The 12,856-nt window shown below is 34.6% G+C and overlaps 1 protein-coding gene across 10 annotated transcripts in view; it reads left to right on the forward strand.

Annotated features, from left to right (window-relative positions):
- The window catches only part of LOC110463738 (tyrosine-protein phosphatase non-receptor type 4-like), a 191,050-nt gene that overhangs the window by 136,053 nt on the left and 42,141 nt on the right, over positions 1-12,856 (forward strand). For all 10 annotated transcript variants that reach the window (XM_021518570.1, XM_021518566.1, XM_021518571.1 and 7 more), the window contains one exon: positions 7,607-7,766. In XM_021518570.1, coding sequence (XP_021374245.1) covers positions 7,607-7,766 — 160 coding nt within the window. The remainder of the gene's footprint in view (positions 1-7,606; positions 7,767-12,856) is intronic.

Here is a 12,856-nt window from a genome sequence, read left to right on the forward strand (position 1 = left end):
TCTAACAGTGCTGTCAGTATATAGCAGGGTCCCAATAGGGAAATATTGTGGAAACTTGAGGACTTCAAATAAGCAATTTTCAAGTGTTCATAAATTGCAAATAGAACGTACTATGTCATTTAAAAGAAAAATTTCAATGTCTATTTTTTTGGGAGGAAATTTCGAGTTTGGGAAATGGCAAACATTTTTAATTTTTAAATGAGCTTGACTGTCGTGTTTTGTGTAGATTGACTTACGTTTGTGGTGGTTGTTATGATATATATGTAAACTTGATTTGTTTGACAACAATATTGCAACAAGTTGTTGGAACTCAGATAAATCGCTCTTGTTGGAACTTAGATTAATCGCTCTGGTTGGAACTTAGATTAATCGCTCTGGTTGGAACTTAGATTAATCGCTCTTGTTGGAACTTAGATCAGTCACTCTTGTTGGACAGAATAAAGTGCCCATAGTTTCTTGTGCTGATTGATATCTGCTGTCATTTGTTAAGATATAAATATAAACTTTTTTCATTTTACAAAAATAATAAAAGAAGTTCAATCAGCTTACATCACTCACTCTTGTTGGACTGAATACAGTGCTCACGGTTCCTTGTGTTGTTAGGTATCCACTGTCTTTTCTTGTTATATGAAAATGTTAAATTTATTCATTTGACAAAGATAATGAAACGTTAGTGTTGGTCCGGATGAAAGTGCAAAGAGGGTCTTAATGTGAAATAAAACAAAAAGTACCCAGGGAAAATCCACATGATCGGGCAGGTGACCTCATTCCTTTTCACGTCTGATCGGGGATTCTCCTGCACCACCCGACCACCCTGCAATGTTTGTTATTTCAGATAAATCCATATTTTAAAAACGTTAAAAAGGACATCTGGTATTGCTTGCGATACTGGAAAATCCTCACTGAAACTGATCGAAGAATGATGGGTTTGAAGTCGTGTTGGGTATGCAGTTTTAAATTGATTTGATAATAATCCAAGCTAAATATGAACACTCCAAACCCAACAGAGAGGTCTCGGAGGTATACAATAACAGGTTTGGTGAGAGATTTACTGGAGGTGTCAATTTGAGGCAGTTTTATTAAATGTATGTGAAGGTGTGAATCCACTTATGTGTAATCAGAGTGTTATGATGAAAAGAGGGCATTTAAGTATGGCATATAATTTTTGTCAATATGGTCCTTTAGTAAAATATCCTACACTCTTCAAAAGTTAATCTTGTAATGGTTGGTTTATAAAATATCCCATACTCATCAGAAATTTGATGTCATAACAATACATTTATAAAGCATGTCAGAAGTCTTAAAGTCTGCCGCTGTTGCTTTATGATGTGTGGTGACAATGGTTTGTATCGCCTGCATTGTCCGCAATAAATTACTGTTACACTTTGGAGAGAGGATCACAAGATAGCGATAATAATGGACATGTTGGCCCCGTCAAGGAGACATGTGAAGTATGAAAACATTTCACAATTCCTGCTGTATATTAGGTCTTTCGAGGTACAGACAAGTATTATGGGCTGAAATTATTGATTTCCTTTGAAAGCATTTTCCAATTAAGTGTGAAGATGGTAATGATGATATTTTGTCATAAACTTACATACACACTTTTCAAAAGCTTACTAGTTTGACGACTTACCCTTGAAAATAAACCAAACATCTCATAAATAATTAAGATTTTAAATAGAAAAAGAATCAAATATGTTTAACTTACCTTTGAAAAATATCCAAACATCACAAAAATTATCATTAAAAGATTTTAATAGGAAGAAGAATCAAATAAAGTTTACGAAGGATGATAAATTGAGAAATAGCCTTCCATTAGTCTAAATGGTTAGTAATCCTAAAATATCTTATTTAGATTGAAAGGTAAAGTGAACCGTTATTATTGTCTGTTGTGGATGATAAATATATTATAATCCTTTGTGTAGGTGATTGAGGCCAGTGTTATGAGTGTAGGTTAAAAGTATTAGTGAAGCATTGTTTACACAGGTTATATTGGTGTGTACCTGGTGCCGAGTGTTTGACTGTTCCTCGTGTTTAACAGACAACATGTGTGTATACCTGGCAGGTCACCGCAATAAACAAAGGCTTGGCACCGCTAATGCATCCATCTCTATATTGCTGACAGGATAAATCCCAATTTTGGATTTACCTGGCTGAAATTCACCTCAGAGATTTTGTAATAGTGCAATTATTAGCACGTAAAATTCACTGCCATCTTCACATTACATTTACATAGAATTATTGATTATTGGGTTTTCAATGTAACAAATTAGAATAACTATACCAAAATTAATACATTCTGGCAAGGTCTTTACTTTTGTTGGATAATTCAACAAATATTTGCTGGTAAACATTTGAGTTGAGGCTACAGAATACACAATATTGATTTTATATCATTTGAATATGGATACATATTTACAATGCTATTGGCTCGGAATTGTGAATGGCCATTTGTGACATTCACTTGTAGGCTGTACATGTCTGACTTATATGCACTCTGTCAACCTCCCTATGGTCTTGGCTTTGCTCGTTCATCCCAAGGTCGGTTGATGATTTTATTTCCCTGCCTGGTTGGGTACGTGAAAAGCAAACACACCAACACCCGCCAGAAATGAGTCCATGTCATCTCTTTGATCTGACATTTTTAAGAAATTTTCCACCCAGTCTTGGTGTTAAAATGTTTAAAATACTTCAAATATTTGTTGAAATTTAAATGTCTTATTGAAATTTTAATGATATATACAGAAACTATTGATGTAAGCTTTTTCAGATTTTGTTGACAAGAACATTTTTGTCAAATCAATATTACCTTCTTGAAGGTCACAACGTGTAAATGTGTTTATGATAAAATTCAACATCAGACTTTTATAGAAATTTACCCAAACTCTCGAAAATGTTTTATGTTCTCAAGTAGTTTTCAAGGCTAATGTTTTCTTGTGAATTATTTTTGACGTGTTCTACTTGGAAATATTGCAGGTTAAACCCTCGGAAGTTAGATTTTTCCTTGGTCACTGAAGGTCAGCGCATTTACAAATGTCAACCGTATAGTTATATAGATATAATACATAGAAGATCTGTGGACCTTAGTGGTCTTAACACTTTGGAGACAGCTGACTGACTGGCGAAATATTCCAGCATGCGGCAACTAAATTATTTTAAGGGTCTAAATGCTTTATTTGACTTCAACAATTTTGGTTTAGTTTTGTATTCACCGCGATGCTGACACCAGTTGTAAAGAACAAGATTTACCTGTATCTGCGGTTAGACAATGATCCTAAGATGGTGTCCTTGGAATTGTTACGTCTTTATAACGGTATATAGATGTGGAAATTGTTGATTGTCAATTTTGATGAATAGACAAATTCATGTATGACTGGTAGTAAATGTCAGTGGGAGTTGTCTCCCCTTAGGTACAAACCATCAAATATTTGATAAGAAAATGTAATTAGAATTATGTTTATATAGACACTTATGGTAGTGATTCCCGTTTGAAGTTGTCTTCCTTTAATGACTAAGACCAATTTAATAAATGAGAGTAAAACTGTTTCTTTATACAGAACTGAACATTAAATATTTATTGAGTAAATGGAGGCAAAATTTGTGTAATGATACTTAATTATTAATAATAAGACAGGAAATTGTGTTTCTTTAATTATTGATCTTATATTAGGGCTTATTTAAACTAGTATGAACATAAAACTATCTTTTCTTTAAATATATATGTTAAAGTAGGCACTATTGATCATCGCAGTAAAACATATTGACATAGAACAAGTTAAATGTCTTGTTAAAATGATGTCAATATCTCTGATGATCAATACAGGACTGGTGTGTTGATTGTAGCCAAACAATGGGATTTACGATACAAATGATGTTTACCTGTACTTAGGTACCTGGTAGACTGACTAACGAGCAATTTATTAGGTCAACAGCCACCTGAGGGACGTTTACATGTTTAAATGAGAAATCAAAATAGACATTGGTCAATATTCAAAGTCTGACGTGGCTGGAGGGTAGAAACAGCCTTTTGATATCCAGTGGCTGACGTTGGAGCCAATCACTTAAAGATAGACTACAAACCAATGATGACTGCGACAATGACTTGATGGTTTGTGGTGCAGTCACAAACAATGTCACCTATAGTCTTAAAGAGTTAGTGTTCTGTGTAGCCAAGGGCACCATTTACGAGTGTTCTGTGTAGCCAAGGGCACCATTTACGAGTGTTCTGTGTAGATAATTAAGGGCACCATTTACGAGTGTTCTGTGTAGCCAAGGGCACCATTTACGAGTGTTCTGTGTAGCCAAGGCACCATTTACCCCAACCCCAAAGGAAAGCCTCGTCCTCTAGTCCTCAAGAGTGCAGCAGTACTTGTATTCATAAAGTAATTTTAGCAAAAAAGATCAATTCTCTTGTATAAACAGTAGAATATCATTTTACTTCTGCTATTTAGCTCACAAATTATCAGTGTTAGCTTAAAATATAACCAGTACATGTAGCTTGATCTACCAGTATGAACGGCCTAACCTGGACTCTGGAGTCAACTGTAACATTACATGTATCAATATTTCAGTGTAACTTGATCAAACTTTAAAACAAATTTATTGAATATTCTCCGTTGGACTTGTATATATTATATTGGCTTTAGACATAGTTAAATTATGTTAATTCAATTAAAATTTCAGTTAATTTGATGAAAACAATTTACTGAATTTTCAAGTTTTATACATTATATCATGTATTAGGAAAGGAGTTCTGTATGTATTATGTATAAGCTTATCAATCAAGAAAAGGGAATGTCTGGGAATTATGCTAAAGATAAGACAATCTCATTGATGGAATGTATATATTTTCAGGAAACTGGTAACAGTTGTAGCCCAATAAATATTCAAAGGGGATAGTTCCTGGAAGAACTAGCTGTCTTGGGCTGGTTGGGTTGATAGTTTGGAGAATTCTCCTGGAGGGTAAAATGGCTGTGTCCGACCAGGACCTGCCATCAACTGATACCCCTTCCTCATCTGGAAGCCATTTCCATATATTTGCCAATCCTGATAAATTAATTTAATTGTGTGGGCCGATCCGATTACTTCCTTGTTATATTCCATAAACGGTGATGCTTTTGGATCCGTGGTATATCCTGGGTGTGATATTCAATTTCAAAATTATTAACTTTCCATTACGCAAGCCGATTCATTTCCAGTTGGTGTTAGCTAGTCATTTCTGGAGTGGTTCCTATCTTACAGCTTCCCCTGGCACTGAGATGGAAGCTGTGTAGTTGACGGAGAAATAGACTGTTTTAATACCTTTATAAAAAATAAAAGATTTGTATTGGGTTCTATATTGAGATGATAGGACAAGCTATAGCTTTGTCAATATTGATTAGAACAGTATAGCTGATTGGTCGGGTCAATAGTGCGGATATTGATGGCATTTCAGGAAACGTCAAACATGTTCCACAGGTCTTTTGTACATAGCGTAGCCAAGTGTAACACAATTGGAATGATTAATCAGTGTGTATTGAAATTACAAACACACTAGAGGATTAAAACTGTTTTGTTGTGATGGTGGCGACCTCTAGTGAGTGATATTGGCTCCGTCACTGTACAGTGCTGGTTTAACGTGATCCGTATCCTCAGTACTGCCTCCCACTACCAAAGTATTGATCAAAACACTCACTATTTTACCTAATGCATTACCCTGTATAACAATAGGTTTTTTTTCACGGGATGGGATCAACTCCAGATCATTGAAGATTCTGGATACATGTTTGATAATCTCTCCGCCTCCGTCTTTGAAATAAACATTCGGTGTAATGAAAATACAGGGGCCTGTGAGAATCGGGAAAGACAGACATTATTAGTATAGAGAACGGACAAGTCACGAGGGCTTGACGTTCGTGTAGGCTGTCTCAGGGTTTGTGCGGTATATGTAGGCTCTGATGGGGGACGTTGAGATGTACCGGAGTCGCTCCATCATAGATGGCGAAGGGCGGGCGAGATATTTGCTGAGCAGACAGTGGGAGAATGATGTCATATGTAGCAGCTTTCTCTCATCCTAGCCACTAGTAATGCATATCCATATAGTCACTGTAGGGTTTTCCATTTATAGTCTAGCATACATGGAAGACATATTTAACATTTATCTTCATTGAATACTTTTTTATCACCGAGTCGGTGCCATTTTGGAGACTGAAGATACTGCTCTGGGCTTTTATCGCTATCACTCTGATTTGAAAGCTATTTGGATTCTATAGGGGAAGCAACAGGAGACAGCGCGCACCATTCTGTTAGAACACCGATAGATTTGAAATTCTGTTAAAAAACACTTTAATACTGATAAATTGAGGAGAGACAATTTCGAAATTAACACTGAAGCTGTGAATTGCAAAATGTTGAGGAGGTGATATTGATTTTCGATGTGTTCTGTGTAACAGGATTGTGTTCACTTGAGGAGAAAAAAGGAACACCGTTTATAATAATGATCCTGAAGTGTAGAGTTTGTGTATATCACAGTTGTTCACGACGAGAGTAGCTGATTCTGAATCGGATATATGTGGGGGGGGGTTTGTGTTTTTTTTTTGCTGGATCAATCAACAGATGGTGTGTCCCAAGTATTTACCGTTTTTGTAATCTTGTCACAAGACAAGTTACACTGTGATGGTATTATAGATGAATTTTGACATTTCACATGCTTCGTTTGATGTTGCCACGGAGACAGGATATTGCATTGCTGTACGAGAACCACCATCTGTACTTGGGAACCGTGGGGGTTACTTGTTTATGTATAGAAAACGAGGAAATTATTCCTGTGAAAATGATTGGATTGGATGAGGAAATTGTACAGTAGGAAATTAACCAATCTTTATCTGTGATTAATAATTCTTTAATATATTTTTTTTTTTTATGACATGTGATGATTGTTCATTACGGAGACACTGAATTTTGGTTCCGTATTTCTGTGTGAGTTCTATGTAACAATGGATAAACGGTACTTCCATCTGATCGGCCAGTACCTGGACGCCGTGCCCCGTGTCAACATTGTACAGATTTTACGTTGTATGCGATGTCAACAGTCGGAGACTGATGGGTATTATCTTCAACCTCCACCTTGATTTTTTGGGGGGATTTTTTTATTTTCAGTTTTGGGCCAAGGTGTTTAAATTTTCTTTTTTGCCTCCTTTCTTTAACGAACATTTTTTAATTTAAATTATTTTTTGGTTTACAGATGATAATGTGCATATCTTGGACAATTTTTCCCGTTTTCAGGTGATCCAGGATTTTTAGTTTCAAATTTCATTATTAATGAAAATGTCATTAAATTTTGAATAGCTGATTATACCACAACATAATTAAATATTTCTTTTTCTTTTTTTGCATGTCTGTTTCCATTTATTGTAGATATAAACAGTCTGTTTTCTGTAAATAAACTATTTAAATGTTCTTATTTTAGCTATTTCCTGCCAAAATTGATTATGATGCAATCACTACACATCAAAGTTGTTAGCATTGCTACATTGTTGTTAAATTTTGATTGTTAACTTGTTAATTGTTTAAATATTTCTTACCATCTATTTTTTTCAAAGTTTTATATTTGGTTTTTTTACAGCGATGGTGGTTTCCTTACTCACAATGCATCTAAAGATACATATCCTCAGCCCATCCCTACAAAAAACGTCAACTTCCCGTCTGTGGGAGACAACCAAATCAAAGATATCCCTAATCATACGGATACCGACAACCAACTTCCTGCGTACAATGATTACTTGGTGAGTACAAATCCTGTGTATCGTAGCACATCCTGATACATCTATTTGTCTCTAATTAGTACATCTTAGTACCTGGTACAAAATTCTGTGGGTTTTAATTGAACAAGAAGGTGATAATTATGTTTTGTTTTGTTTTGTATCAGACCCGTGATTCTATGCAGGATAATATTGATATTGTAATACATTAAAATCCAAAATTTGAACAAGTTAAAGCCCTTTGTGCACTCTCCATATCACGCCAGAAACGAAAGTAGAATGACAAATCATGGTGGAGAAAACAATGAATGGGAAAGAGAAAGTCAACAAATCGTTAGTGGGCAGGGAAATTTGAGATGAGTCTACAAAGTACACAGAAGCCACAGAAAACTTGTTACCTCTTCTGGAGTGGTATATGGCTAACATTGTCGGCCAGCTATTGACTCCATAACATATGTAGGTAATCGTAACTCGGGCAGTTTTGTGACTTCCTTCACAACACACGAACCCATAAAACCAAAACACAGAAGAATTAGTTCAAAGACCTCTATGTGTCAATTGTTTCAGAACAACAGTAACTAATAAGCTAATTTAGAAATTTATAGTCGTAGACACACAATCATATGAAATTGTAGAAAACAGATTATTCAAATCAATGTAAAATCTATTCATTTGTTAGCATATATATATATATAAATGTACATTCTTTTATTTTATTTTGATCATACGTATCTTAATACATACAGATGTCCATTATGTACAGGTGTTCAGTGTAGACAGGTGTCCTATATATTTACAGATGACCTTTGTATACAATGTTCATTATCGACAGATGTCCTTATATACAGGTGTCATATATAGAGATGACTTGTATGTACAGATGTCCTTTATAGAGGGATGTTCTTTATAGAGGGATGTTCTTTATAGAGAGATGTCCTTTATAAATAGGTATCATTTATATACAGATGTCCTTTATAAATAGGTATCCTTTATATACAGATGTTCAGATGTCCATTATAGAGGGATGTCCTTTATAGAGAGATGTCCTTTATATCCAGATGTCCTTTATAGAGAGATGTCCTTTATAGAGATGTCCTTTATAGAGATGTCCTTTATGTACAGATGCCCTTTATAGAGAGATGTCCTTTATAAATAGGTATCCCTTATGTACAGATGTCCTTGATTAAATATATGTGACTCAAAGAACGGGTTAATATGCTATGGCAGAAATACACAACTTCTATTTTGGATTGTCTTGTTTTCAAGGATATCAACTCATTCATCCCTGAAGACACATTTGAACTCTTCCAATTCAAAGGTTGGAATAGTTCATTATAACATGTCAGGGGTGAATGAGTAAAGAAATGTCAGCAATTCAGATTTTTCCTATCATTTAAGTTGATCTGAGATTGATACAAATAAATACAGCCTGTGTATTTTCAAAAGAGGTTTAACTTTTAGAATGTTCTCTTTTCCCTATAATCACCTGTTGAATTGAACCAGTGTCTTCATTTCATTATTTCAGAAAAGAATTTTATGGAGTTATGTATTTTGCAATAATCGGGCAGCATCATTACCTTATAGAGGTATTTGGGGAACTTAATGATGATATGATAACAGTTTGACCGTTAGGGATGACCAGTTGACCAGTAACAGCCCACTGATGACCTCATCAGTATCAGTGTAAATTAGAGCAGCGACTGGGATCCTTAAAAAATGCTGAAGCTGTAGATGTGATAGATTTTAACACTTGCTTCAGTGAGCTTCCTTATTTCACTTGGAACACACAAATTGACATTATAGAGACAAATTGATAATTCTTTGGGAGGTTTTAGACCTCGATATAGACACGATGTGGGACTACAAGTCATAAGAAAAGCCTGATAACGCAGCGTGTCAGACACCTTTACTGTAGGCACATGGAGCTCCATTTCTTCGTGTGGAATACATATAAAATGGAGGACGCTAAGACGCTCTAATTTTCACGTATTTACATCTCCCTTTTATCAACCCAACCCCATCCACTAATGCCTTGTTTATGGACTGTGTTCAGGGAAGCAGTTATTAAGATCATCTTCCCGACTCTTGTCAGGGACTCCTGTCAGCTAATGATCGAGATGTCTTGAAAACGGTTGTCATGGAAGCTGCGTTTCCAGGTTAAACAGTGGTACACAAGTTGTTTGGGTTCGTAATGACCCACTCATTGAGGAGATTTATACACTGTAGCTGTCACACTAATGGGTCAACAAATTATTGTCTAATGTTACTTTGGTCATGTGCTTGGATGTTGATAATTAGTCGAGCTAGTGTTTATAATGATCAGATAGAATCTTTATTACAGAAGTTAATACTTTTTCTGACCATTTTCTGAGATGCTGTTACATTTTCAATTGAGAACTTGTACGAAATTGGGAATTCATGCATTGAAAAGTTTTTGTCGAATTTGCTGGGATTTAAAAAAAAGGGAAAAAAAATATGCTGATTTTGGGAATATACAGGTCATACTTTACAGGAAAATTGAAGGTAAATTTGATTTTGTATATCCTAAAAAAATTGTAATAAGTTGTTCCCTAGTTTAATAGTTAAACATCGCATGACTTTCCTGTTCATTAACACAATTCATTCCTTTTACAACTACTGACATAATTTTCTATTGGCAGTAATACAGATCTATTGATGCTATCTGTAGCCTGTCATTCTGTCTGCTTGAACTGGTTCATCCCTGAAATCTTATAATGAATAAGTCCAACCTTTGAATTGGAAGAGTTCAAGTGTGTCTTCAGGGGTGAATGAGTTAATGTAGGAAATGTGAAGTCTGAAGTTATCTCCCTTTGTTAATCCTCTGTGAAGGCTTATTTGTGGCATTGTTGATGTATCCCCCATCAGCCTGTCTTAACGAGACCTCATTAGAGGCAGTGACAATATTTATGTCCCTAAATATCCTTCATATATAATCAATAGCGGTTGTCTGGCTGGATCTTCTTGTCACGGAGTACAGAATCTATTTTTAGCAGGAAAAAATCTTGAATGTTTCCGATTAATCATTTCTTGTGGAGAACTTCCAAAAAAGGGACATGATCGAAATTGACAGTTTAACTCATTCACCCCTACATGTCTAAACTGGACTTGTCCAGTCATTAAATTGGTAAGATTCAAATGTGACTTTAGGGTTAAATGAGTTAATAGGTGTAGAAAAACCAGTTAAATCCAACCCCTGATTAATCTGACATCCTTTCTTATCCAACATAATGTTGAAATACCAAATTCCCATGTAAATTACCAAATCAGACCTGTGTTTTACAGCATTCCGTCCAATATGACCTTTATATGTTGTTACGTTTGTCATCAGATTAGACAGACCCTAGATTAATAATAAAAAAAAAAAAGTGAGATGAATTGATGGTTGTCTGTAAGGAAGTCTAAACCACCAGAATCGATGTCTTCACCACTGGGGAGTACACCATAGATTTGAATGCTAAGAAATGGTTTACATATAAGACAAATATAGCGTCTCCAGGGGCTTAATTGTCAGACAAAGTCAGAGTATGACAGCTTGTAATGGGTAGAGGAGGAACTGCCATATAACAAATAACTGGCACGCTGGTATATCCTAATTAAATCTCCAAAGGATGCAGGAGTGAACCTGTCTCAGCCTTTTTCCCTGATGAATTGTTCCAACCTAAGGAAGAGACAATGGTCACAAATTGAAAAATTGCAGTCCTGATGAAATGTTCTGTATGGCTAAATCTGTGTTTGTCAACAAATCCGATCTGAAAAAAAATTCAAGGCTTGTGAAGATATTACACAAGAATGGCAGCGTTTACGTTTGGTATTTCTGGATTAGTTCTCCCTGAAAGAACTCAGAAACATGTTTGGATGTAGCAGAAATTGGTGTCTACATGATCAAGAATAAAGCCATGTCAAATCTATTCAATATTTTGTTAACACAATTGAAAGATTAAGGCCAATATAAAAAAGAATAGTTTTTTTTATTGCTTTTATCATTATTCCAAACAATATGCAGCAAATTTAAAAAAAAAAAAGGGACATTCTGAAATGTCTTATAGGAATATTTGAAGCATATTTTTATCATGGTCTTTAACTTGAGGTATTGGGATGGTATCTGTCGCACAATGGTGTTGTGGAGAGATAAAATTTACCTTGATATTTCAGGATAATGATCAGATAATTGGGAAGGTGAGTGATGCAAAAGAAGCTCTTTAACAGTTTATATTACGTCTTAGTCTAAAGCAAAATAGGCTATTTAACAGATTATATTACGTCTTAGTCTAAAGCAAAATAGGCTATTTAACAGATTATATTACGTCTTAGTCTAAAGCAAAATAGGCTATTTAACAGATTATATTACGTCTTAGTCTAAAGCAAAATAGGCTATTTAACAGATTATATTACGTCTTAGTCTAAAGCAAAATAGGCTATTTAACAGATTATATTACGTCTTAGTCTAAAGCAAAATAGGCTATTTAACAGATTATATTACGTCTTAGTCTAAAGCAAAATAGGCTATTTAACAGATTATATTACGTCTTAGTCTAAAGCAAAATAGGCTATTTAACAGATTATATTACGTCTTAGTCTAAAGCAAAATAGGCTATTTAACAGATTATATTACGTCTTAGTCTAAAGCAAAATAGGCTATTTAACAGATTATATTACGTCTTAGTCTAAAGCAAAATAGGCTATTTAACAGATTATATTACGTCTTAGTCTAAAGCAAAATAGGCTATTTAACAGATTATATTACGTCTTAGTCTAAAGCAAAATAGGCTATTTAACAGATTATATTACGTCTTAGTCTAAAGCAAAATAGGCTATTTAACAGATTATATTACGTCTTAGTCTAAAGCAAAATAGGCTATTTAACAGATTATATTACGTCTTAGTCTAAAGCAAAATAGGCTATTTAACAGATTATGATACGTCTTAGTTTTACATCGGATGCAATTATTTGAATGTTACACAAAAAAGCTACACAAGATTGATTTTCTTAAAAGAAAATAACATGTTGAATATCAATTGTGTTTGTGACTGCTCTGTAATAAAAGATTGAATGTTCAAGGGAGATAAGTAAGGTAGACTTGAAATATATACAA

Source organism: Mizuhopecten yessoensis, unplaced genomic scaffold, assembly GCF_002113885.1.
Source record: "Mizuhopecten yessoensis strain PY_sf001 unplaced genomic scaffold, ASM211388v2 scaffold10921, whole genome shotgun sequence".
Classification (NCBI taxonomy): domain Eukaryota; kingdom Metazoa; phylum Mollusca; class Bivalvia; order Pectinida; family Pectinidae; genus Mizuhopecten; species Mizuhopecten yessoensis.